The sequence below is a fragment of the Scyliorhinus torazame genome, chromosome 6 (assembly GCF_047496885.1).
Source record: "Scyliorhinus torazame isolate Kashiwa2021f chromosome 6, sScyTor2.1, whole genome shotgun sequence".
Classification (NCBI taxonomy): Eukaryota; Metazoa; Chordata; class Chondrichthyes; order Carcharhiniformes; family Scyliorhinidae; genus Scyliorhinus; species Scyliorhinus torazame.
In genome coordinates this window covers 35,302,139-35,329,345 of record NC_092712.1, presented here as the reverse complement: position 1 = coordinate 35,329,345, position 27,207 = coordinate 35,302,139, and the positions used below count along the sequence as shown (strand labels likewise).

Here is a 27,207-nt window from a genome sequence, read left to right as displayed (position 1 = left end):
TACCCCTTATCCTCAAACTATGACCCCTAGTTCTGGACTCACGCACCAACGGGAACATTCTTTCTGAATCTACCGTATCTAGTCCTGTTAGAATTTTGTACGTTTCTGAGAGATCCCCCCCTCACGCTTCTAAACCCCAATGAATATGATCCTAACCGACTTAAGTCTCTCCTCATATGACAGTCTCGCCATCACAGGAATCAGCCTGGTCAATAGGGAGGGGCAGATTTAAGGTGAGGAGCAGGAGGTTTAGCAGGGATTTGAGGAAGAATGGTCACCCAGAGGGCGGTGGGAATCCAGGAACTCGCCGTCTGAAAGGGTGGTCGAGCCGGCACCAACACGATAGTGGCAGGGCCTTTTTCTGTGCTGTAAAACGCCTAGACTGTCGGGTCAACACCGGGAGCCCTGGATTTACAGGTTCAACTCCCCTACTGCGGGTCAAATGGTCGGGAGGTGGCCTTCGAGCACCTTCACAAAAGGCTTCGACCAGAACTCCCATAAGTCTCGTGTCAGCCAGTCCATTTTAAATGGTCAACAAGCATTCAAACGTCGCTGACGCTGCCCTTTGCGTCTGTGGCCTGAATACGAATAGTTTTTACCGCTTACAGGGCGGGGGGAGGGGGCAATATAAAAGCAAAATACTGCGGATGCTGGAGACGGAAAACGGACAGAGGAAGCGCTAAGAAAATAAAAAGCTTCAGCTCCCGAAGAAGAGCAGATATGCTGGCTCTCTTCCCCCACCGAAGCACTTTTTCTTTTTAATTACTCCGAGGGGAAACAATAACGAGGAGAAGTCGCGCTCACCGTCAAAGATGGGGCCCTTAAACGGTCGGTTTGTGTTTTGTTCCCCCGCTGCGGAGACGACAACCTGTTCCTATCACCACCAACCGCGCTCTGAGCTGCGGCCCTGCCCTGTGTGGGTGAGGAGATGGGGGAGGGGACACACAGCCGCTCGCTCGCGCTCTCAACCCTCACCAACCGACACCTCGCCCGCCACGCGCTCTTCCCGCGCTCAGCCCGCGCCGCCGCCCTCCAACGGACGACACGGCTCCGGCGTGCGTGGTGCGTGATCACGTGCATATCTCCCTCTCCCCACCAAGCCGCGCGCGCGGGCGCGCGATCATCGCCTGACCCCAAATTCTACAACCCCCGAGTTTCTGATTGGGGGGGGCAACATGGACGATGGACAGATTAACTGACCAATGAGAAGCTGAACAACGGCTTCACCCGCATCCCACTCGGAGGGGCTGAATGATAGACAATTCAGATGGCCAATGGCAAGTTGGCTCATTGCATCACCCCGCCTCCCCAACAGGTAGGGATTGGATAATTGGACAAGCCAGCTGCCCAATGGAAAGTTGACCCAAGGCGTCATCCCCACCCCCAACACGCGCACACACACACCAACCTCCACTTTCTAGTCCCTGATGGGGCTGGGTATTGGGCAACCATTGGGTCCACTCTCATTTTGGCTGTCAATTTAGAATGGTTGCACAAATCAGCAATCATACTCACTTGAACACAAAGTGTTGCTCAGCAGAGGAATGAGTGGAAACCCTGAGAAAGGAATTGTCAGGGCCATGACCTTCTGGAGTGTCTGGTGTATTCCTGAGCCCCCTTGAGAAAAACAAACCTCCAAAGAATATAAAGTTGTGAATTTGGGTTCTGGAGGAAGGCTGGGAGTGGGTCAGTTGGAGAGAACGCAAGGGCAATGAAGAGGATCTCTCCTGATGTTGGAAGAGGAAAACATGACGAGAGGCATCAACGGCTGGCTCCCCCACCTTCTAAGGCATGAAAACTCGCTTGAAGGCGACGGCTCGAGGAAGTTTTACAGAGATGTAGACCAAGAGAGATGAAGAGAATGATGGTGTTTGACAACAGGAACTTTAAAATGGGAGACTGAAGAGGAAAGCAAAAGACTGCGAGACATGGAGCAATGATCAGAGGATCTAACTTTTGGCAGATCACCACTTCTATTACAATCATTTAAACCAAAAGTTATCAAACGTTAATCCACTGCCTCAGTTACCCCAGAAACCTGTATCTCCATCCGTTTGAAATATTTATCCAATATATTCGAGAGGCAACGGTCTCAGACACACACACCTTGCCTAGACAAACTGACACATAGTTTTTATAAACTGAAACTCATGTATAATTGACAAATACATCATTTTTTAAAAAACATTTTATTCAGGCATTTATGATTTTATAACAACAAATACAAATGTAAACATAGCTCAGTAAGTAACATCCCCTCCCCAACCAACGACCAGACCCAGTCAACATGGCTTATACACACAATTCCCCAGTCCCTCCTCCTCCTCTCGCTAATCCCGCCTAAACTAAATTATCTACCCCTGTCTCCCCCCCCCCCCCCCCCCCGGTATGTTTCCTAACCCCCCTCCCCCCTCCAATCATATCTGCTAACAGTTTAGTTTTCCCCGAAGAAGTCGATAAACGGCTGCCACCTCCGGACGAACCCTAACGTTGATCCTCTCAGGGCGAACTTGATTTTCTCAAGCCTGAGAAACCCAGCCACGTCGCTAACCCATACCCCTGATTTGGGGGGCTCCGAGTCCCTCCACGCTAATAGGATCCGTCTCCGGGCTACCAAGGAGGCAAAGGCCAAAGCGTCAGCCTCTCTCGCCCCCTGGACTCCCGGGTCTTCCAACACTCCAGAAATCGCCACCTCCGGACTCAGTGCCACCCTTGTCTTTAATACCCTGGACATGACATCAGCAAATTCTTGCCAGAATCTCCTAAGCTTCGGACATGCCCAAAACATGTGGACATGGTTTGCGGGCCCTCCTGCACACCTCACACACCAGTCCTCCACCCTTTCAAAAAACCTGCTCATCCGGGCTACCGTCATGTGTGCCCGATGGACCTCCTTAAATTGTGTCAGGCTGAGCCTAGCACATGATGAGGACGTGTTGACTCTACCCAGGGCATCTTCCCCCAAACCTGTCTCTAGCTCCTTACCCAACTCATCTTCCCACTTACGCTTTACCTCCCCTATCTGTGTTCCCTCCCACTCCATAAGCTCTTTATCAATTTCCGAGACCTTCCCCTTCCCCACCCCCATTTTTGAAACTATCCTATGAAAATCGCTTATTGTCACAAGTAGGCTTCAAATGAAGTTACTGTGAAAAGCCCCTAGTCGCCACATTCCAGCGCCTGTTCGGGGAGGCTGTTACGGGAATTGAACCGTGCTGCTGGCCTGCCTTGGTCTGCTTTCAAAGTCAGTGATTTAGCCCTGTGCTAAACAGCCCTATCATGTATCCCCTGAGGCGGTAGAAGCGGAAAGGCCGAAACCTGCCTTCGTGCAAAGACCCTCACCTGCAGATAGCGAAACACATTCCCTCCCGGCAGTTCAAACTCCTCCTCCAAATCCTCCAAATAGGGAAAGCTCCCATCGATAAACAGATCGCCCAGCCTCTCAATCCCTGCTCTCTGCCACCTCCGAAACCCCCCATCCAACCTCCCCAGTACAAATTGGAGCACACACCGATGCTCCCTCCACTCCCATATGCTTCCACCACTGCCCCCAAACTCTGAGTTGCCACCACCACCGGTCTTGTGGAGTCACCGAGCCGGCGAGAACGACAGAGGTGCCGTTACCAGTGCCCCTAAGCTTGTGCCCCTACATGACGCCGCCTCCACCCACTCCCACACCGACCCCTCCCCCACTACCCACTTCCTGATCATGGCTATATTTGCCATCCAGTTAATAATTCCTAAAGTTCAGTAAAGCCAGTCCCCCCCCGCCACCTCTGGCTCTGCTCCAACAGCACCTTCTTTACTCGAGGGGTTTTGCCCGTCCAAACAAACCCTGAGATCACTGCATTCGCCCGCTTAAAAGAGGTTTTGGGATAAAAATCGGGAGACACTGGAATACAAACAAAAATCTCGAGAACCGTCATCTTTACAGTCTGTGCCCTCCCCACCAGTGACAACAGGAGCATTCCCGAGAATCGAAAACTCCCTCCCACCACTTTAAATAGCATCTCCCCCAATCCCCTCTCCTGTCTCCTCGTCTGGATCACAAGGACTTCATTTTTACCCATATTCAATTTATACCCCGAGAACCGGCCAAATTCCCCTAGCAGGTCCGAAATATACAGGAGTAGGTCGTCCGCATATAACGAGACCCTGTGCAACCCCCCCAACCCCCCCACCCCCTCGGACAACCCCTTCTCAGCGCTATCGCCAATGGCTCTATAGCCAAGGCAAACAACAGTGGGGAGAGTGGACATCCCTGCCTCGTTCCCCGGTACAGTCTAAAATACTCTGAGCCCACTCGGTTCGTCCGGACACTTACCACCGGTGCCCGGTAGAGCAACCGGACCCAGTCTACAAAGCCCTGCCCAAACCCAAACCGCCCCAGGACCTCCCACAAATACTTCCACTCCACCCGGTCAAAGGCCTTTTCCGTTTTCATAGCGACCACAATCTCCACCTTCCTACCCTCGGATAGTATCATGATAACATTCAATAATCTGTTAACGTTGGCCGTTAACTATCTTCCCTTGACAAATCCCATCTGGTCCTCCCCTATCACCCCCGGGACACAATCCTCTATTCTCGAGGCCAAAACCTTGGCCAGCAATTTGGCGTCTACATTCAGTAAGGAGATTGGCCTGAATGAGATCGAAGCCGGTGACATTGTTGGGGAAAGAACACCTCGCTCCCTTGCCTCATTAAATGCCCTCACCAGCAATGGCCCCAGCACCCAGAAAACTTCTTATGAAATTCCACTGGGTATCCTTCCGGCCCCGGGACCTTGCCCGACTGCAAGGCCACCAATCCCTCCACTACTTCAACGAGCCCAATCGGGGCTCTCAGACCTTCCATCCCAGCTGGGGGCTCCGACTCATACAGCTGACTATAGAATTCCTTGAACACCCCGTTCACCCCTGCTGGGTCCAAGATCATGTTCCCCCTTCTATCCTTCACTGTTCCTATCTCCTAGCTGCCTCCCTTTTCCTCAGCTGGTGTGCTAACATCCTATTGGCCTTCTCCCCATACTCATACACCGCCCCTCTCGCCTTCCTCAACTGCCCCACTGCCTCCCCTGTGGCTTGCAGACCAAACTCCATCTGCAACTTCTGCCATTCCTTCAATGGCCCACCTCCGGGGCCTCCGAGCACCTCCCGTCTACCTGGAGAATCTCCCTAACCAGTCTGTCCAATTCTGCCCATTACACCTTCTCCCTATGAGCCCTCACCAAAATCAACTCCCCCCTAGCGATTGCCTTCAGTGCCTCCCATATCGTTGCTGCCGAAACCTCCCCATGTCATTTATCTCCACATAGTTCTAGATGGCTTCCCTCACCTGCGCTCACACCTCCTCATCTGCTGACAGTCCTACATCTAATCTCCATTGCGGGCGCTGGCCCCCTCTTTGGTCACCCGTAAATCCACCCAGTGTGGGGCATGATCCGACACTACAAACGGCGAGTACTCGGCGTCCACCACGCCCGCCAGGTAAGCCCTATCCAAAACGAAAAAGTCGATCCGGGAGTACACTTTGTGTACATGGGAGAAAAAAGAGAACTCCTTTGATCTCAGCCATCCAAACCTCCACGGATCTACCCCTCCCATCTGTTCCATAACCCCTTTAACTCCTTCACCACGGCTGGCACCCTCCCTGTCCTCGAACTCGACCGACCCAACTTCGGATCCATAACCGTATTAAAGTCCCCTCCCATGATCAGCCTATGTGAGTCCAGGTCCGGAATCTTCCCCAACACCCGCCCCATAAACTCCGCGTCGTCCCAGTTTGCTGAATAGATGTTCACTAATACCACCGGCATCCCCTCCAGCTTCTCACTCACCATAACGTATCTACCCCCCTATTCTGCCACTATGCTCCCACTTCAAATGACACCCGCTTATTGATCAAAATCGCTACCCCCCTAGTTTTAGAGTCTAGCCCTGAATTAAATACTTGCCACACCCATCCCTTCTTCAGCCTAGTCTGATCCACCACCCTCAGGTATGTCTCCTGTAGCATTGCCACGTCCGCCCTTAAACTCTTCAGATGCGCGAATACGTGGGCCCTCTTGACCCCCCCCCCCCCCCCCCCCCGCCACGGCCAATCAACCACAACTCTTCTTAGGCCAGCCGCCAGCCCTGTCCCCAACAAACATAAAGAAGAAAATTCCACCCACCCATTAAGAACAAAGTTAATCCGCAAGAAAAACTGAGCAACGGCCCCAAACCTAGTACAAAACAATACATACAGAACCAGAAGGGAAAAAAAAGTTTAACAGCAGATCCAGCACACAACTACTCGCCCCCAAGTCCAATGTCCTCCATCACCTGCCAGTCCCCTGTCCCTGACAAAGTTCATCACCTCTTCTGGCGTTCCGAAGTAATGTTCCTGGCCCTTATAAGTGACTCACAAACGCGCTGAGTACAACATGCCAAACTTCACCCTCTTCTTAAAGAGGGCCGATTTCACTCTATTAAAACTCGCCCTTCCTTTGGCCAGTTCCACACCCAAGTCCTGACAGACATGAAGCTTGTTGCCTTCCCATAAACAGCTCCTCATCTGCCTGGCCCACTTCAAGATCTGTTCCTTGTCTAGGAACCGGTGCATTCATACCACCATCGTCCTCAGCGGCTCGTTCCTCAGTGGCTTCCTCATAAGTGCCCTGTGCACCCTGTCCACTTCCAAGGGTCGAGCAAACGCACCTTCCCCAGCACCTTTTCGAACATACGCGCCACATATGCACCTGCATCCGATCCCTCACTGCTCTCCGGCAGGCCAACAATCCTCAGATTTTGTCTACGCGATCTGTTCTCCAGATCCTCCACTTTCTTTTGCAGCTTCTTCTGGTGGTCCTCCATCAGCCCCATCTCCACCGCCATCGCGGCTAGCTGGTCCTCGTGCTCAGCCACCGCCTCTTCCACCTTCTGGCTCGCCTGGCCTTGGGTTTCCAATCTCTGTTCCACACGATCAATCCCTGTCTTTATCGGATCCAGATCTTCTTTTCTCTGCTGAGCAAATTTCTCATGGAGAAAGGCCACAAGTTGCACCATCGACCACTGGGCCGGCAGCATCAGTCCCTGACCTTCCACCATATTCCCCTGTGTCGCAGGCTCCACTCGCGTCTTCGACCAAAGTTCTCTTCTTTTCAGGCCACTTCTGGTCCACGAATCCATACACTGGTGGGGAATCCTCCACTACTACTTCAGCTTCCCTTGTTTTGTCGATCAAATCCACCGTAAATTGGGTGAAAAGGTCCAAACGTTCCACCACGAGCGGGAGCTACTAAATGTGCAACCACTCACACCATGTTCAACACCGGAAGTCGACAAAAACATCAATATACAATAATGTGATGAATGTAGAAATTGTTACATATATTTCATATTTGTGGCAATAATGATCTTTAAAAAGCCTGAGTTAAAGTATATTTCTGTTGCATGTAAGATCATCAAAGAACATAGGTGGGCAGCATGGTGGCACAGTGGTTAGCACTGCAGTCTCACGGCGCCGAGGTCCTAGGTTCGATCCCGGCTCTGGGTCACAGTCCATGTGCAGTTTGCACATTCTCCCCGTGTTTGCGTGGGGTCGCTCCCACAACCTAATGATATGCAAGGTAGGTGGATTGAACACGCTAAATTGTCCCTTAATTGGAAAAAATTAATTGGGTACTCTAAATTTTTTTTTAAAAATCAAAGAACGTAGTTTAAGGTATCCAGACTGTGTGTCTGCTAAAGCTGCAATTAAAAAGTCATAAAAGGTGAGGTCATTATTAATTTTAACTATTTACTTGTTTACAGAGAAATACTTAACAGAACATTGTGATAGCCGCCAAGAGCAGTGACTATTTGTTTCCGTAGGAGCTGGCAAGAGCAGTACTATTTGTTTCCGTAGGTTCCACCTGAAGGAGAAGGTCCTGTGCTGGGCAAAGCAGAAGCTGGAGGTGCAGTGGGCTAGAGCTGGTATATGGATATACCAGGACGTTACTGTAGAGTTGGCGAGGAAGCGGGCGGTCTTTGGTCGAGTGAAGATGGCACTGTATAACAGCAGGGTGCGGTGATGCATAGTGTACCTAGCTAAGTTGAGGGTGACCTACAAATCCATAGACTTTTATTTATAGACGGTGGAAGTGGCTGAGGTGTTTGTGAAGGCAGAAGGGCTGGGGCAGAAAATTGAGAGATGGGACTGAGGATTGGTCTTGTACTAAGGGTAGGGGGTTTGTAGGAGTGTATGTAGCTTTATTTTTTTCACTGCATGGTGGTATATGTGCTAAATGAGTCGACGTTGTCTATTTGGACAACGTAAGAGTTGGGATTTTCCTTTGTAATGATGGTTCTTTGGGGTTTGTGTGTTTACACTGGGGCTGTGAGTTGAAGGGGATTTCTTTGTTTTCCTGGGACTGGGCACGGGGGAGGGGATTGGAGGGGAGTGAAGCCGGGGCAGGGGCCTCCACACTGGCTAGTTTAGGCTGTCCAGCGAACAGGAGTGTGGTGGGGGGAGGGGCTGTGGCCAGCAGAGCCCGGTAGAACAGGTTTCGATGAGCCTAGGAGAGGTGAAAAGTTGGGGGGGGGGGGGGGAACACCGATACTGGGTGAGGTGTTTTCGAGAGGAAGGGGAGGGAAGGAATCTGGAGGGGGGGGGGGGTCTACAATTCATGGGTGTCATTCATTGTACACTTTCGGGGATTGGATGGCCTTGAATATTAGCAGGGGTTGGGTGGGTGGACTATATATGTTAATGGTAACTATGTGCAATTCATGAAATCCTTTTGGTTTTTTATTTGATGTTTATGTTGTCATGCGGGCTGTTGTCTGGGGGTTGGTGGGAGGATGGGACCGTTGTTGTTAATAAGGGGATTGACATTGTATTCGTTACCGTTTACTGTTTGTTGGGTGTAAATCTTGAAGAAAATGTGAAAAAGGAGAATAAAAAATATTTTTTTAAAACAGAACATTGTGATGATTGCAGGGGATTTCCTGGAGTGTAGAAAATTTAGGAAGGAGTGTATTTAGTCCTAACTAAGCAGGTGATTGAACATCATAGTGGGATACAGATAATGGGAGGAACAAAGAACACAGAAAAATACAGCACAGGAACAGGCCCTTCGGCCTTCCAAGCCCATGCCGACCATGCTGCCCGACTAAACTACAATCTTCTACACTTCCTGGGTCCGTATCCCTCTATTCCCATCCTATTCATGTATTCATGCCAGGTCTGTCTGTAGTTTTGCAGACTGCGAGAAGTTTTTTAAGTTGAACAGCAGCTTTGCTAAATTCTGTCAGGTTCAGCAGAAGAGTCTGATAAGACAGAAGAATTTTCAGGTTGTTCTTCAAAGAGTCTTACTCTGAGAGGGGGAGAGGAACATCGAGTGTCACTATATGCAGACGATTTACTGCTATATGTGGCGGACCCAGTAGAGGGGATGCCAGAGGTAATGCAGATACTCAGGGAGTTTGGAGAGTTCTCGGGATATAAATTAAATATGGGAAAGAGTGAACATTTTGTGATGCACCCCGGGGAACAGGGCAGGGGGATAGATGCTCTGCCGCTGAGGAGAGTGACAGGGAATTTTCGATACCTGGGGATTCAGGTGGCCAGGAACTGGGGAACCCTACACAAACTTAACCTGACGCGACTGGTAGAGCAGATGGAGGAGGACTTTAAGAGGTGGGATATGGTGCCCCTGTCATTGGCGGGCAGAGTACAGGCGGTCAAGATGGTGGTCCTCCCGAGGTTTCTTTTCGTGTTTCAGTGCCTCCCCATCCTGATTACTAAGGCCTTTTTTAAAAAAATAGATAGGAGCATTACGAGCTTTGTATGGGCGGGAAAGACCCCGAGGGTAAAGAGGCGGTTCCTGCAGCGCAGTAGGGACAGAGGGGGATTGGTACTGCCAAGTCTGAGTGACTACTATTGGACCGCCAATGTGTCGATGGTCCGTAAGTGGATGAGGGAAGAGGAAGGTGCGGCGTGGAAAAGGCTGGAGATGGCATCCTGTAAGGGAACAAGCCTGAAAGCGCTGGCGACGGCGCCGCTACCGTTCTCCCCAAAAAGGTACACCACAAACCCAGTGGTTGTGGTGACCTTGAAGATCTGGGGGCAGTGGAGACGACACAGGGGAGTGACGGGTGCCTCGGTGTGGTCCCTGATAAGGAATAACCACAGGTTCGTCCCGGGGAGGATAGATGGGGGATTTCAATGTTGGCAGCGAGCAGGAATTAGGAAGCTGAAGGACCTGTTTGTGGATGGGACGTTTGCGAGTTTGGGAGCATTGGAAGAATGGGGGGGGGGAGGGTTATTTCGTGTTTTGTTTTTCTTTCTCTCTTTATGCTAGTTGTGGATAATTGCTTCTTGTGTAATACTTTTTTCTCATTTGTTGTTAGTTTAATATATTATTTAAATAACGGTTAATGTACATTTTATTATTAAGTTGTAAAAATGGAAAATTTTTGTTTGAAAAACTTCAATAAAATATATATTTTTTAAAAAAGAGTCTTACTCTGAGGGTGGCATGTGGCGCAGTGGTTAGCACTGGAACTGCCGCGCTGAGGACCCGGGTTCGAATCCCCGCCCTGGGTCACTGTCTGTGTTGAGTTTGCGCATTCTCCCCATGTCTGCAACACACAATGGTATCCACTTCATGTGGTAGTGTGCTCCACAGTCTAACCACTCCCTTGCATAATATAATTCCTCCAGGTTCTTTATTTCACGTTAGCAAAAACTCAGCATGAACTCATTTTATAAAGAAAAAGCCTTGCTCACTCGGCCAATGTGGCAACAATGGATGTTAGGGATTTCACTGACATGGTATCACATTGGAGATTACTAGTGAAGAGTATGCAATTAAGGGAACGACAACAAATAAGAATGGAGGCCACATGAAATCTTAACATAGTCTGTTAGAGTACTATATACAGCATTGACTTCATGACACAGGATGGATAAATAGGCTTTAATGAGGATTCATTGCACACTAATTCTGCTTTTCATGGAGAGAGAGTATGGAGACAGGTTGAAAATCATTTTCTTTTCCATTCGAACAAAGTCGATCAATGGGAAATACAGTAGAAATGTTTTTGATCGGTCAGAGTAGATAGAAGCAGTTTGTTTTCAAAGGTTGAGGAAGCTAGACCCAAAGATGTGCAGGTTAGGTGGATTGGCCACGCTAAATTGTCCCTTCATTGGGAAAAAAAAAATTGGGTTCTCTAAATTGATTAAAAAAAAGAAAGGGTCTCACTCTCCAAAGGTATGCACAGACAAGCAAATAAACCTGTTGTGTTAATTTTATTCATAAGTGGCATTTGAACTGTGTTGAACTGCTAAATTGAAGTTAGTAGCAGGTATAGATAGTAAGTTTTCCCTTGTTTTTAAGAACTGGTTAACTGATAATTGTAAAGATATTTTAATTGATGTTAATGTGGTCAATTCTGTGTTTAAATTAAAGCTGTTTTAACATAAAAGATACCTATTGGTCAGAGCCATCACTCCTGTGGTGAAGTATCCTTTCCTCACATTTTTACAAATTAAAACAAAAGTCTTTGGGGTTCTTATTCGGCATCCTAACAAATGTTTGGGTCTTGCCTGGGGTCTTAACAATGTTGCAAATAGACTAGTGATCAATGCCCCACTTCACGCTAAGTAAACAAAGCAGATTTCTTCATTTACATTTCTGGGTTTTAATTTAAGTCTTGGTTCACCTTCCACAATCTGTGAAATATAAAACCCAATGGTGTCAGACATAAAAGGAAGTAAACACAATAGGTGAATTAAATAAATCTATAGAAAATAACTATTCAGCCAAACTTGTCTTAAGCCAATGGTCATAGCCCACGAGGTTCCTCTAACCTGCATAATCTCTGCCCACCCTGCCCTATACCCCTAATTTACATCAATAGGGGCTGGTTTAGCACACTGGGCTAAATCGCTGGCTTTTAAAGCAGACCAAGGCAGGCCAGCAGCACAGTTCAATTCCCGTACCAGCCTCCCCGAACAGGCGCTGAAATGTGGCGACTACGGGCTTTTCACAGTAACTTCATTGAAGCCTACTTGTGACAATAAGCAATTTTCATTTCATTTCATTTTCAAGCCTCCCCTCCAACACAATGGTATTCACTTCATGTGGTAGTGTGCTCCACAGTCTAACCGCTCCTTGCGTAATATAATTCCTCCAGGTTCTTTATTTCACGTTAGCAAAAACTCAGCATGAACTCATTTTATAAAGAAAAAGCCTTGCTCACTCGGCCAATGTGGCAACAATGGATGTTAGGGATGTCGCTGACATGGTATCACATTGGAGATTACTAGTGAAGAGTATGCAATTAAGGGAAGGACAACAAATAAGAATGGAGGCCACATGAAATCTTAACATAGTCTGTTAGAGTACTATATACAGCTAGAGTACTATATACAGCATCGACTTCATGACACAGGACGGATAAATAGGCTTTAATGAGGATTCATTGCACACTAATTCTGCTTTTCATGGAGGCAGGTTGAAAAATCATTTTCGTTTTCCATTCGAACAAAGTCGATCAGTGGAAAATATAGTAGAAATGTTTTTGATCGGACAGAGTAGATAGAAGCAGTTTGTTTTCAAAGATTGAGGAAGCTAGACCATAAATACATGACTAAATGTTAGGAATTTAGACCAGCGCACTCGATAAAACTCTTTACCGAGCTGTGAGACTGGAATTCATTTCCTGGGTTGGAACAAAAACATGTTAAAGATTTAAGATTAGATTCAAATGATGGGTGAAGGAAAGCGGGGGGGGGGGGGGGGGGGGGGGGTGAGTGAACAGCTATAGAAACAGGAGTGAATAAATGTGATTAAGACAATTTGCTCTTGGGGAAGCATGGACTGGCTGGGTAAATAATCTTGTGTGTCGTAACTTCTATAGACTCTATAAAGACATTTCACTTTACTTCCATGCTTTTAATCAGAAATATCCAAGCAACATCCTTTGGGCTAAATCGGGCTTGCAACCTCTGACAATGTGTCCCAAAGTTACGGCAGTTCCATTTTGTTTGTAATCACATTTACTTATATTTGAATTTCGTGTAGTTTTTTTTCACTTTCAGAAGTGGGTCACACCTAAATCAAACCAAATCAAATTGTTGGCATCCACAATTTGAAATGCATGAAAATTAATAAAAACATCGACTTAAACTTTGTTTGTGGCCTGCAGAACTCCACAGAATGCAGCCAAGTAAATCACAAAGGCCAAACAATTGGACGAAACAAAGTGTTTACATAGGAATTTAAAGTGTTACGTGCCACCGTACTTAATAAGGTGCAGAGATCAGGGGCACATTGATCTCAAAACTTTATTCAAAGAGTTTCAGCTTTTTCACTAAATCAGTGTAAGCAGTTTGTTATACAACAGGGATCCTAACAACCAAATGAATGATTTGTCCATTATTGTCTTGCCACCGTTCAGTTGCTCCTTGGTAAAATGATTTGTCAATTGTTGGCAATGTGCTGATGATCCTGTAATGTTGGATGTGTCAGTTTTACTATTTATTTCATGAATTTCACAGAAATGATTTGGCGCCCTCCCAATTCCAGCAGCAACAGTTACAGGTTCAGAACACGGGTCAACTGACAGAAAGGACTTGCACTTTTGTAGAATCTTTCACATTAGTTTGCACACTGCAAGGTCCCCAGCAAATGTATGAGTTGTCAGATAACGTATTCTGTTTTTTTGAGAGAAGAGACAAAATGCAGATAGCCAGAGCTTTGGTTTAAAGTCTATCTGACTACAGGAGTACTGCACTGAATGGTCAGCCTAGATTATGTGTGCAAATCTGTCCTGGTGCTAGAATCCACTATTGGCTCAAGTGCAAGACTTGTACCAACTATGTCAAGCAGATATCTAAATACTTGACCATGGTGTGACCATGTATGTTTACTAGAAGCAACAAAAGCAATAGCAAGACAATAATGCAGCATGACCTATGGAAAGTTTAATTCAGATCTTCCTTCATGCTGAAAATACAGGAATAGATAATGCCCATTTATCAGCATTCATATAATTATGTATAACTGAACTGTGCAGTCTCTTATATATAATGTGAAATGTTTTTCATTCATTTTCAATGTTGGAATCCAACCAAACATTTCCAGTAAGTGTAAGACCAGTTACTTTGAGCTGAACTTTTATACCTGTGGTTCATCCAATGCTATCACAGGTACACCGTACAGCACAATGAGTTAATTCAGCCCATAGGCTTCATGTGTGATGCAGTGCACACGTGCATCAAGCAGTCACTCACTAAGAAAAGCAGTTGCCAAAGAGGGACAGCAGAGGGAGAAGGAATTGCAAAATCTTGTGCTTCACAGAATGCTAAGACCAGGCCAACAGTTTGAAGGCAGCCATGTAGTAATCCAACCCCTTAGCTCAATTGGCTGGACAGAGCAATGCCAACAGCGCGGGTTCAATTCCCGTACCGGCTGAGGTTAACCATTAAATCCCCAGCTTCTCAACCTTGCCCCTCGCCTGAAGTGTTGTGATTCTCAGGTTAAATCACCACCAGTCAGCTCTCCCCCTCAAAGGAGAAAGCAGCCTATGGTCATCTGGGACTATGGTGATTTTCAACACACAATACCTGCAGGGGCAAGAGGTTCCTTGAGATCTTGAAGAACACATACAATGATGTACCAAAATACCTAATATGTTTTATTTTATTAAAAGGGCAGCAGCAACAAAAAAAACAGAAAAATGCTGGAAATACTCAGCAAGTCTAACTGCAGCTGAGAGAGTTAACATTTCAGATGTTAGGGTCCTTCATGTTGGTTCCCTTATATCCCCGTTCTTTATTTTTGCTGTTATCATTTGGATCCATGGATGCTTAATTGACATTTTTTTTGTCAAGCAGGGGAAATGAAGAACTTGAAAGTTACAACAGAGAACACTCTGCTAGCTTTGGACAGAAAAACTCAGACTTTTCGGCACCCGAGAGATGGGGTGGGACTCTGTTCGATTAGTTGGCTTGTGATGAATGAATTGGCCAAAAGGCCACATTTTGCCCAGTAACAGGTGGTGATTGCATCCTGCCTGAGTGGGATGATTTCCAGAAAGCAGATTGAGACCAGGACAGAGAAAAGGACCTGCTCACTCTCCCTCATGTTTTCTCGAGGAATGTTGCGAGCTGCTGTATTTCTGAAACTGCAAAGACCTGAATGAATCTACAGTGAAAACCGTTAGACTGAAAAGCAGAAATCTTGATAGGAAAGCTTGGTTTGAAGGACAGTGCGCTCAAAGACAACCATCTGAAACAAAGACTCTTTCTTCCTTTAATTTATTATTATTCACCTCTCTCTTCCCCTCTGTCAGTTTTGTGTGTGTGTGTGTAATAATAAACTTTATTATTGTCACAAGTAGGCTCACGTTAACACTTCAATGAAGTTACTGTGAAAATCTCCTAGTCACCACATTCCAGCGCCTGTTCAGGTACACAGAGGGAGTATTCAGAATGTCCAATTCACCTAACAAGCACGTCTTTCGGGACTTGTGGGAGGAAACCGAAGCACCCGGAGGAAACCCACGCAGACACAGGGAGAACGTGCAGACTCCACACAGACAGTGACCCGAATCAGGAATCGAACCTGGGAACCTGGCGCTGTGGAGCCATTGTGATAACCACTGTGCTACCGTGCTGCCCAAATGGTTTCCTCACTGGTTCTTGTGCAGGACTGTACAAGATTCCTGTAGAGAACCAAATTGTATTCCTATTGGTCACTCATCCCTGCAAAATGCAATGTGACACTGATGGAAAATCTGACCAGAGTATGGTCAGATGGAGATATTGCACTATTGGGTTAATGAAAACTCCACACAAAATATTTCACAAATCCAATTTTCTATTTAGGAAAATATTTTTCCACAAAACATAGTACTCGTTAGAAAACATATATTCATTTATTTTCCTCACTTGGCCACCAATCTGGAACAGATGCCTTCAGCTGGACACGGGCATCACCCGCTGTGCGCAGCTGAAGTGGTTCATTTGCGAATGCCAATCGGATCATGGCCAGACCAACATCACCCATGTAGCTTCTGAGCCTTCCCGCCGATTTTCCCGATTCAGACACAATCTGCGCCTTTTCAGGAACACTGTTAGGGGGCAAAGGGTTGCCCAGTTGGACTGGCATCAACCTTTTTCTAATAACGCCTGTGTAGTGAGTCCGAGCTGTTAACTCTTGCCCGATGTAACAGCCTTTGGTGAAGCTGATCCCATTCATGTAAACCAGGTTGGATTCCAGGGGTATTGCTTCTCCGGATGGAAGATCCTTCACACCTTCAGCAATTCCTGAAACAGAAACAAGATGATCATCTGTGCTGATGATTTGTAAAACCATTTGTTCTTACCCATTCAAATAACCAAGATTTATTCTTGATCACTTTTAATAGCTTGGCACCCAGCTACCCAATGTTCTCACTAAAGCAACATTTCAAATTAACAATCTATGACGCGTGTGTCTCAAGCTCCTTGAGGCTCTCGAACCTTTCAAAAACAAAACAAATGGCCATTCTTTCACTGTTGCTGGACTCCCTAACAGCACAGTGGGTGTACCTACACCAGATAGACTGCAGCGGTTCAAGAAAGCAGCTCACCAGTTTCTCAAGGGCAATTAGGGATGGACAAGAAATGCTGGCCTAGCCAGCGACATCCACACCATGAAAGAATAAGAAACTGATATGGTCAGATGATGCACTCAGGTTTATCAGTTGGTATTGGGTGTGTATAGAATCCATTCCAACACTTCTTTCCAGTCCTTACTGCCCATTCCAGACACTCAGGCCCAAATTTGAATTATACAGGAAAGCCAGGAATGCTGGACTACAGCTGTCTATACAGCACAGCAACCAACTGCTCACCAGCTGCGTCTACCATGACTAGGGCACTGGCTCGCAGGATTACTTTGAACAGTTCGGGAAGAATCCCTGTCCCCACTGACAGTTCTGCTCCTCAAACCTTCATTAATGATGGAGGTTGGCTGGCCAATCACCAAGAGCGTTCTTACTTTGCAGACCTGACTGGTTCAGCTATTGACTGCTGAGTATGCCCGAAAATGGACAAGGCCTCGAACATGGGTAGGCATGTCACTGTGGAGCAACACTAAACCTAGAGTCCCTGTTTACAAAGGAAGAGAATCACTAGCTGATCAGTAGATAACAGATCAATGAAGCACTGAGCTTTTTCTAGATGGACAGAGGCATCAGAAGCAGTATGGTGAGGAGCCGAAACTCACCATTAATTGAGTATGTACATGGCATAGCCACCCAACTTATTACATCTTACGAGAAGCACTTTGTGACCAAAGCAGGAATAAGTTAGAAAACATTTCCCTCTGTCCCAGGCATATAAACATACTCCCAATATATGATGGGTTAACTAATTTAAGAACCAGATCAGAAGAAAAACCTTGTTGAGATATATAGGATTCTCAGGGGGTTTGACAGGGTGGATGCTGAGAGGTTGTTTCCCCTTGTGGGAGAGGCTAGGACCAGAGGGCACAATCTCAGAGTAAGGGGTCACCCATTTCAGACAGAGATGAGGAGGAATTTCTTCTCTCAGGAGAGTGAATCTGTGGAATTCTTTAGTGCAGAGAGCTGTAGAGGCTGGGTCGTTAAGTATGTTCAAAGCTGTTTAATCAGTAAGGGAATCAAGGGTTATGGGGATAAGGTGGGAAAGTGGATTCGAGAATTATCAGATATGATCTCATTGAATGGCAGAGCAGATTCGATGGGCCGAGTGGCCTACTTCAGATCCTACGTCTTATGATCACAATACTATTGGATCCAAGAGAGATCCAGTACACAATAACAGTCAAAATTAAAGTTTCAGTGGTAGTGAAAAATCGCATAGTACCACCTGTATAATCGTCCCATCATAAGACCATAAGACATAGGAGCGGAAGTAAGGCCATTCGGCCCATCGAGTCCACTCCACCATTCAATCATGGCTGATTGTTCCTGTTCCTGCTGAGAGAACTGACTGCGAACAAACCTACCCTCTCCTGAAGTGTACGGCAAATGTTAATTTGCAATGAGGTATTGTATGATTCTAAAACAGGTTACAACAAGGATCACATTACTTTGAACATGTTCCTCACTAAACAGTACCACCCTTAAAGGTTTGCTAACAGCCTGAATGAGCAGGTTTTTTGAGGAAGCGGAGGATAGGTGCGGACGCTGTGGGGGAAGCCTGGCCAATCATGTACATATGTTCTGGGCGTGTCTGAAGTTGAGGGGATTCTGGCAGGGATTTGCGGATGTTATGTCAGAGGTCCTGGAAGGGAAGGTGACTCAGAGTACAGAATTGGCAATATTTGGGGTATCGGAAGATCCGGGGGCCGGGGAGGGGAGCGGGGGGAGGCCGATGTTCTGGCCTTCTCCTCCCTGGTGGCCCACAGACGGATTTTCCTGGGATGCAGGGATTCGGAACCCTCAAAGTCAGGAGTGTGGGTCAGCGACATGGCAGGGTTTCTCAGGCTGGGAAAGATTAAGTTCGCCGTGAGAGGATCAATTCAGGGGTTTGCCCGGAGGTGGCAGCCATTCATCGACTTCTTCAGGAAAATTGAACACCAGCAGTAAAGGGGGGGGGGGGGGGGGGGAATGGGAGGCATGGTAGTGTAAGACAAGGATAGGGAATTTAGTACACGGGTAATTAGGAAATAGGGCGGCGGTAGACATTGTTTTTAGTTTTTTTGCATGTGTCGGCCCATGTGGTTGTTTAAGGAATGTTAAAGTGTTAAACTGTAAACTGAAAATTACAAATGCTTCAATAAAATATTTTCTGAAAAAAAAGTTTGCTATTTTTCCCAGTAACCCTGTTGGAATTTCAGGCTGGGAGGAGTTTCAGTTTGCTCCTTACCTATTGCATACCGATATCTATGATAGTCCTGGATCTCTCCCAGATGACTTTCTGGGACAATGTCTAATGGGTTGTCAATCTTGCTCAACACCAAACGCCATCCCATTGCGTCAGTTCTAGGGTCACGGGTGCACACCACCACCTTCTTTTCATTTACTTCTAAAGCGCTGCCAGTTTTGCTTGACTGTTCAAATGGGAGTATTGTCCACAGGGAAAGGTCCGGACAAGGGGTTATGCCCACTTTCCTCCTAATTTTATAAACTTTTAAATGCTTCTGAACAGCATCAAGTAGGGTGGCGTCACATTCCAGGAGAATGGTTAGCTCTTCTTGGTTTTTGTTCAACCTGACATTCAAAAAGGAACAAAAGATTACGCTTCGCAAGAAGTAACGTTAGCAGCAGCAACACACACAGTAAAATAATCCCCTTGCCAACACGACCCTTTTGTGTGCCATGGATTATATTTCAAACAATTCAAAACAAGATTTTAACAAAACAACTGGATTTGAATGATGCCAATAGGGTCCGATGTACAGGGGTAGGAGAAAGGGGCTCAGGTGGAGGAGAAATGCTGGATTGGGGTGAATGTCACAGTTGTGTCGTGCATCCGATGTATCTCAGAGAGAGACAGCGTGCTCATTGTGTCGGAGACTCATTGGCAAGGTCAGCATGCACTGTTGATTTTGAAACTTTAGTTTCTGCATGTATTCTGATGTAAAGCAATGTTGATCTAATTTGAACGAATAAACTTTATCAGTAGAACACAAGAGATGGGAACGGGAGTAGACCATCAATACCACCATGGCAGAACTTGCGCTTCAGCTCCATTTTCCCGCCCCCTCCCCGTATCTCTTAAATCCCCAAGACCCCAAAAGCCTGTCCTTCCCAGTCTTAAATATATTCAACGATGAAGCATCCACATCCTCTGGGATAGAGAATTCCAAAGACTCACAACCCTTCGGGTGAAATTGTTTCTCTTCCCGTCAGTCCCGATGGATTGGTGTTTTAAATTCCCCGAAACAATCTCAGTGTCCACTCTATCGAGCCCCTTCAGAATCTTGGCGGTTTCAATGAGGTTGCAAAAACTCCACAGAATATAAGCCCAGTTTATCCACACACTCATCACTGGACAACCCTCTCATCCCAGGGACCAATCTAGTGAACCTTTGCTGTACCGTCTCCAATGCAAAAATATCCTTCTTAATATGGAGACCAAACCTGCACGGTGTTCATGGTGTGATCGTATCAAAGCCCTGTACAACTGGAGCAAGATTTATTTATTCTTGTACTCCGGGTACTCCAATCGCCTTGCCATTAAGGTCAACCTGCCAGTTACCTTCCTAATTACTGTACCTGCATGCTAACTTTCTGTGTTCCTTATTGTATGAGTAAGCCATGTCATAATAGTTCTCGCGAATAAATCAAGACAAATGGCCAATTGTGCACAATATAATTACTTTTACTATATTATTAGAGAAATGAAAATTCAAATGAAAAGAGCAAAATGTAAAGGTGAGGCTGAATTGTGGATTAATTCAGGGACGTCAGCATGCATTTGTTAAAGGTCAATATTGTTTGACTAACACGAGTTTTACAATGAGGAAACAGACAGTTGATTATATCCACAAACTTCCAAATGGCACTGGTTCACCTGTCACACAACAGGCTTGTCAGTGTTTAAGCCCACGGGACCAAAGGGTGAGAGACGGCATCAAGGACAAAGTTAATTGAGTGACGAGGAAGTTAAGTTAAACTTTGACAGCACACCAACTAGCCCTCAGCTGGAGTACCATGTGTAATCCTGAGCAACACAATATGGGGAAATAGGGATTCACTAGAATTGCCCTAGGAAATGTGACGAGACCAGAGACGCTGAATTTGTGCTTCATGGAGCAGAGGAAAAGGGAACTTTGAATAAAGGCGTTCACATTGATGGAAGTGTTTTAACTTGAGTGTATGAAGAAAAATAGGTTCCACTGTGGCTCCGTCAGGAACCAGGGAACACAGACTTGGCAAAATAATGAGGAAAAAAATGATTTTAAACAGAGAATTAAATGTGGAAGCCACTAACTGTGAGGAAGATGGAAGCAGATTCAATAGTAATTTTTAAAATTGGGATAAAATAGAGCCACAGAATGATATAGTAGAGCAGACGTCATTCAGCTCATCGTGCTGTGCTAACCCCTAGGTAGAGAGTTATCCGACTGATCCCAGTCTCCTGCCCTTTTCCCATTGTCTTGTACATTTGTACCTTCAAGTATTTATCCAATTCACTGCTGAATCTGCCTCCAGCATTCTAGATATACTGGAAAAAGACAAAAAAAAACAAAGCTGCAGGGAAGGATTATGGATGTCGGGCTAACTGGAATGTCCTATTCAGCAGTTTGTAAAGACACAATGAGCCAAACAGTCTGAGCTTTACAATCGGGGACACCGTCTCAGAATAATGGGCAAATCACTTCGAACTGGGATGAGAAGGAACCTCTTCACTTGGGAGGGTGGTAAACCGTGGTAATTTTCAGAGGGCTGTGGAAGTTCAGTCACTGAGCATGTTCAAGACAGAGATTGACCGATTTCCAGGTAGTAATACCACTCGGGGATAATGGGGATGGAGCAGGAAATAGGCTCTGCACCCTCTCCAGTGCAATCACATTCTTCGGATAGTGTGGCGTCCAGAACTGCACACAGGCCTAATGAGCATTTTACACAGCTCCATCAAAACCTCCCTGTTCTTATATTCTATGCCTCGACTAATAAAGGCCAGCGGCGCACCACTGGACACAGCCTCCAGTCACAAAAACAACCTTCGACCATCACTCTGCCTCCTGGCACCAAGCCAACTTTGGACCCAATTTGCCAAATTGCCCAGGATCCCATGGGCTCTTACCATCTTGACCAGTCTCCCATGTGAGACCTTGTCAAAAGCCTTACTGAAGTCCATGCACACTACATCACTGCACTGCCCTCATTTACACAGCTGTCACCTCCTCAATAATTTAATCAAATTTGTTAGACATGATCATCCCTCTCACTATCCTTCATTAATCCTTGCCTCTCCAAGTTTGAATTCTGTCCATAATTTTTTCCAATAATTTCCCTAATGCTGGACGCTGACTCACTCATCTGTAATTACCTGTTTTTTCCTACTTCCCTTCTTCAATAATGGTGCCACATAATAATAATCTTTATTAGTCTCACATAGGCTTACATTAACACTGCAATAAAGTTACTGTGAAAAGCCCCAGGTCGCCACATTCCGGCACCTGTTCGGGTACATTGAGGGAGAGTTCAGAATGTCCAAATCATCTAACAGCTCGTCTTTTGGGACTTGTGGGAGGAAACTGGAGCACCCGGAAGGAACCCACGCAGACACTGAGAGAACGTGCAGACTCCACACAAGACAGTGACCCAAGCCGGGAATCGAACCCAGGACCCTGGCGCTGTGAAGCCACAGTGCTAATCACTGTGCTACTGTACCGCACATTAATTGCTCTCCAGTCCTCTGGCACCTCCCCTGAGGTCAAAGAGGATTTAAAAATTAGCGTCAGAGCTCCTGCAATTTCTTCCCTTGCCTCACACAGCAACCTAGGATACACTTGATCTGGACCTGGGGATTTATCCACTTTTGAACCCGCTGACATCTCCTCCCTCTCAATACTAATCTGTTCAATTATATCACATTGCGTTCTATCCCCACATCGTCCTTCTCCATAGCGAACACGAATGCAAAATAGTCATTTCATACATCACCTACGTCTTTCGGCTCCAACGCAAGCTGGAGGAACAGCACCTCAACTTCCGAATAGGCACCTTACAGCCCTCAGGGCCCAACGCTGAGTTCAACAACTCCAGACTCCGATCTTTCTCCTCTGTCTTCCCCCGCTGCTTCTTTTTAAAAGAAACAAACCTGTTGGACTTTAACCTAGTGTTGTAAGACTTCTTACTGTTCTTTTTAAAAAATATCCCAAACATCTTTGTCTCAATGCAAACACACTCCTGTCCCTCTCCCATCACCTGTCTCTTGCTGTTTGCTGCACTGTTGCAATCCCCTCCACTGCAGTCAGGTATCTCAGATATTCCAGCCTTTCTCTGTCCTGATGGGCAGACTGGAAAGATTTTTTAAAAAAAATATGTTTATTGAGTTTTTTAACAAAGTGTTCAACCATACAAACCCCGCCCCCGTAACAAAAGAGAAAGAAAGCTCGCATAGCAAGACATGAACATGGCAAGTCACTGTGATACAGAACTTTGTACATTGGATTCCTCCCGTACATGTCAGTTTTCCGGATCATTCACGTGTTTTCTTGCTCAAATGCCCCCCAGAAAAAAAACCTTCGCCCTCCCTCCCCCCCGGGTTGCTGTTGCTGCTGTCCGACCTTCATCTAACGCTCCACGAGATAGTCCAGGAACGGTTGCCACCGCCTGTAGAACCCCTGCGCAGACCCTCTCAAGGCAAACGTTATCCTCTCCAACTTGATAAACCCTGCCATATTATTTGTCCAGGCCTCCACGCTGGGGGGCTTCGCCTCCTTCCACATTAACAAGATCCTTCACCGGGCTACTAGGGACGTAAAGGCCAGAATGCCGGCCTCTTTTGCCTCCTGCACTCCCGGTTCGTCCACTACTCCAAATATTGCTAGTCCCCAGCTTGGCTTGACCTGGACTTTCACCACCTTAGATACTATTCCCGCAACTCCCCTCCAGAACCCCTCCAGTGCCAGGCATGACCAAAACATATGGACATGGTTCGCCGGACTTCCTGAGCACCTCCCACATCTGTCCTCCACCCCAAAGAACCTACTCAGCCTCGCCCCCGTCATATGCGCTCTGTGCACTACCTTAAACTGTATCAGGCTAAGCCTGGCACACGAGGAAGAGGTATTAACCCTACTTAGGGCATCAGCCCATAGCCCCTCCTCAATCTCCTCCCCCAGCTCCTCTTCCCATTTACCTTTCAGCTCCTCTATCAAAGCCTCCCCCTCTTCTTTCATCTCCTGGTATATCGCCGACACCTTGCCCTCCCCGACCCATATGCCCAAAATCACCCTGTCTTGAATCCCCTGTGCCGGGAGCAGCGGGAATTCCCTCACCTGCCACCTCACAAACGCCCTCATTTGCAAGTACCTGAAGGCATTTCCCGGGGGTAGTCCAAATTTCTCCTCCAGTGCCCCTAAGCTCGCAAACGTCCTATCGATGAACAGGTCCCCCATTCTTCTAACCCCTGCCCGATGCCAGCTCTGAAACCCCCCCCCCCCCCCCCCGTCCAGCCATCCTGGGACAAACCGATGGTTATCCTTAATCGGGGACCACACCGAGACTCCCAACGCTCCCCTGTGTCGTCTCCACTGCCCCCAGATCTTTAGCGTTGCCGCCACCACCGGGCTCGTGGTGTACCTTGTCAGCGAGAGCGGCAGCGGTGTCGTCACCAGCGTCCCCAGGCTCGTTCCTTTGCAGGATGCCATCTCCAACCTCTTCCACGCCGCGCCCTCTCCCTCCATCACCCACTTACGGATCATCGCCACGGTGGCTGCCCAGTAGTAGCCACCCAAATTCGGCAACACCAACCCTCCTCTATCTCTGCTACGCTCCAGGAACCCCCTCCTTACCCTCGGGGTCTTGCTCGCCCACATAAAACCCATAATGCTCCTGCCTTCCCTCTTAAAAAAGGCCTTGGTGATCACGATTGGAAGGCACTGGAACACAAAAAAAAAACCTTGGGCAGACCACCATTTTAATCGACTGTACCCTGCCTGCCAGCGAGAGTGGCAACATGTTCCACCTTTTAAAATCCTCCTCCATCTGTTCCACCAGCCGCGTCAAATTAAGTTTGTGCAGTGCCCCCCAGCTCCTAGCTACCTGAATCCCCAAGTATTGAAAGCTCCTTTCCGCCCTCGTCAACGGTAGGTCGTCTATCCCTCTTCCCTGATCCCCCGGATGTACCACAAAGAGCTCACTCTTTCCCACGTTGAGCTTATAGCCCGAAAAGTCTCCAAACTCCCTTAGGATCTGCATGACCTCAACCATCCCCTCCACTGGATCCATCATATACAGCAACAGGTCGTCTGCGTACAGCGACACTCGATGTTCCTGTCCCCCTCGGACCACCCCCTTCCATTTCCCCGACTCCCTTAACACCATGGCCAAAGGTTCAATTGCCAATGCAAACAGCAGAGGGGACAGGGGGCACCCCTGCCTCGTCCCTCGATACAGCCAGAAATACTCCGACGGTTCGTGACCACACTCGCCACCGGGGCTTTATATAGGAGCTTAACCCAACTAATAAACCCCCGAACCCAACCCTCCTCAACACGTCCCAGAGATACTCCCACTCTACTCAGTCAAAGGCCTTCTCCGCGTCCACAGCTGCCACTATCTCCGCCTCTCCCTCCACCGATGGCATCATAATCACATTTAGGAGCCTCCGCACATTGGTAGCAGACTGGAAAGATTAACTCTCCCCAGGTTTCTGCACCTTCCTGTGTTGTTCACGTTGAAACCCCCCGACCCACCTGTAGAGGATCACATCGAACAGGGTTCTCCCCTGCAAGTTGAGCAGGTGACAATAAAGGGAGTCCCGGCCTCCGCTCACCAAGGCCTCCACATCGTTAGTGACCAGGCCCTGCAGGAAGGAGCTGCAGTCCCGGCCCTGGAGCCGCACCAGCTGCCGGTGCTTCAGGCCATAGCAGCGGTACCGCCCGGCGGCCTCGCTGCTGCCACTCCGTCTCCCAGCCGCCGCCTGCAACCGCACAGAAACCCCCGGCACACGGCAGCCGCCCGGTGCCAAGCGCCGCAGCAGCAGCAGCATGGCGGCTGACCCAGCGCTCCCTGCAGCCGGCGGTTATTGACCCGAGGAAGCCGCCGCCATCGGGAAACCCACCGCAGCCGCTACGGTACTCCCCGGACATCTCCACCTGGAGGTCAGCCAGGTGGGTGTCACAGAGCTCCCAGGACATCGCCGCCTGCAGGTCAGCCAGGGGAGTGTCATAGACCTCATCAGACATCGCCACATGCAGGGCAACCAGGGAAGTGTCACAGAACTCCCGGACATTGCCACCTGTCGGACAGCCAAGGGAGTGTCACAGCTGCAGGACATTGCCACCTGCTGGGCAGCCAAGGGAGTGTCACAGAGCTCCCGGACATCGCCATCTGCAGGAAAGCCAGGGAAGTGTCACAGAACTCACCAGACATCGCCACCTTCGGACAGCCAAGGGAGTGCCACAGCTGCCAAGCATTGCCACCTGCTGGGCAGCCAGGGGAGTGTCACAGAGCTCCCGGACATTGCGACCTGCATGGCAGCCAGGCAAGTGTCACAGAACTCCCCGGACATCAATCACTTCTCGGCCTTTTGGCTAAGATCAAGTGTCTGTAGATTGAGCCTTTGGTTCAGATCTGGTATGTCTCTCTTGTGGGGACCTTGAATTGGATTCAATTTGAATTAGTTTTTTGGAGAAGGCGAGGAGCTGGATTAGGGGTTCGCCCCTGACCCACACTCTGAGCCCTGGCTTGGTAACTCAGAAAAGGAAAAAATAAGGACAGTGAAGTGTCACAGATGCTTCCGGACATCGCCACCTGTCGGACAGGCAGGGGAGTGTCACAAAGCTCCCGGACATCGCCACCTGCAGGGCAGCCAGGGGAGTGTCACAGAACTCCCCCACTTCGCCACCTGCAGGGCACCCAGTGAAGTGTCACAGATGCTTCCGGACATCGCCACCTGTCGGACAGGCATGGGAGTGTCACAAAGCTCCCGGACATCGCCACCTGCAGGATAGCCAGGGGAGTGTCACAGAATGCCCCCACATCGCCACCTGCAGGGCAGCCAGGGGAGTGTTAATGAGTTCTCCCGGACATCGCCACCTGCACAGTGGCCAGGAGATTGTCACAGAGCCCCCCGGACATTGCCAGCTGCTGGGCCGCCAGGTGAGTGTCATGAACCTCTGGGACATCGCCACCTGCAGGGCTGCCAGGGAAGTGTCACAGAGCTCCCCGGACATTGCCACTTGCAGCACCGCCAGGTGAGTGTCATGAACCTCTGGGATCTCACCACCTGCAGGGCAACCAGAGGAGAATCACAGATCTCCAATGGCATCTTTTATCTTCCCATGCAGGTCTGAAAATCCTCAGACGTCCGTGAACTGGCACAGATGACCCTCTTATGGACTGATCTGATCTCTTCACACATTGACTCAATTTAGTAGTTCTATACTCCGTATGCTTCACCCATTGCCTGTGTATACGCATTTACATTGTGTGTTCACTGGGCACTATGGTGACACAGTGGTTAGCACTGCTGCTTCAATGTTCAAGAGTCCCAGGTTTGATTCATGGCTTGGGTCACTGT

General features: G+C 47.9%; 1 protein-coding gene and 1 non-coding gene across 4 annotated transcripts; one reads left to right on the top strand and one right to left on the bottom strand.

Annotated features, from left to right (window-relative positions):
* Positions 1-15,835: 15,835 nt before the first annotated feature.
* iba57 (iron-sulfur cluster assembly factor IBA57) lies at positions 15,836-25,764 on the bottom strand. Of its 3 annotated transcripts, none has more exons than XM_072508128.1 (3): positions 25,747-25,764; positions 18,871-19,214; positions 15,836-16,302 (listed from the first exon to the last, which is right to left on the bottom strand). In XM_072508128.1, the coding sequence occupies exons 2-3, from the start codon at positions 18,974-18,976 to the stop codon at positions 15,908-15,910; spliced, it is 501 nt and encodes a 166-aa protein (XP_072364229.1). In that variant the 5' UTR covers positions 18,977-19,214; positions 25,747-25,764; the 3' UTR covers positions 15,836-15,907. The 3 variants fall into 3 exon arrangements, with proteins under 3 accessions (XP_072364229.1, XP_072364226.1, XP_072364228.1); XM_072508125.1 differs by lacking the exon at positions 25,747-25,764 and adding an exon at positions 25,379-25,740; XM_072508127.1 differs by lacking the exon at positions 25,747-25,764 and adding an exon at positions 22,624-22,856.
* A 434-nt stretch (positions 25,765-26,198) lies between these two features.
* On the top strand, positions 26,199-26,392 carry LOC140425901 (U2 spliceosomal RNA). The gene has a single exon (XR_011948059.1). It is a non-coding gene; the product is annotated as a U2 spliceosomal RNA (small nuclear RNA).
* Positions 26,393-27,207: the final 815 nt, after the last annotated feature.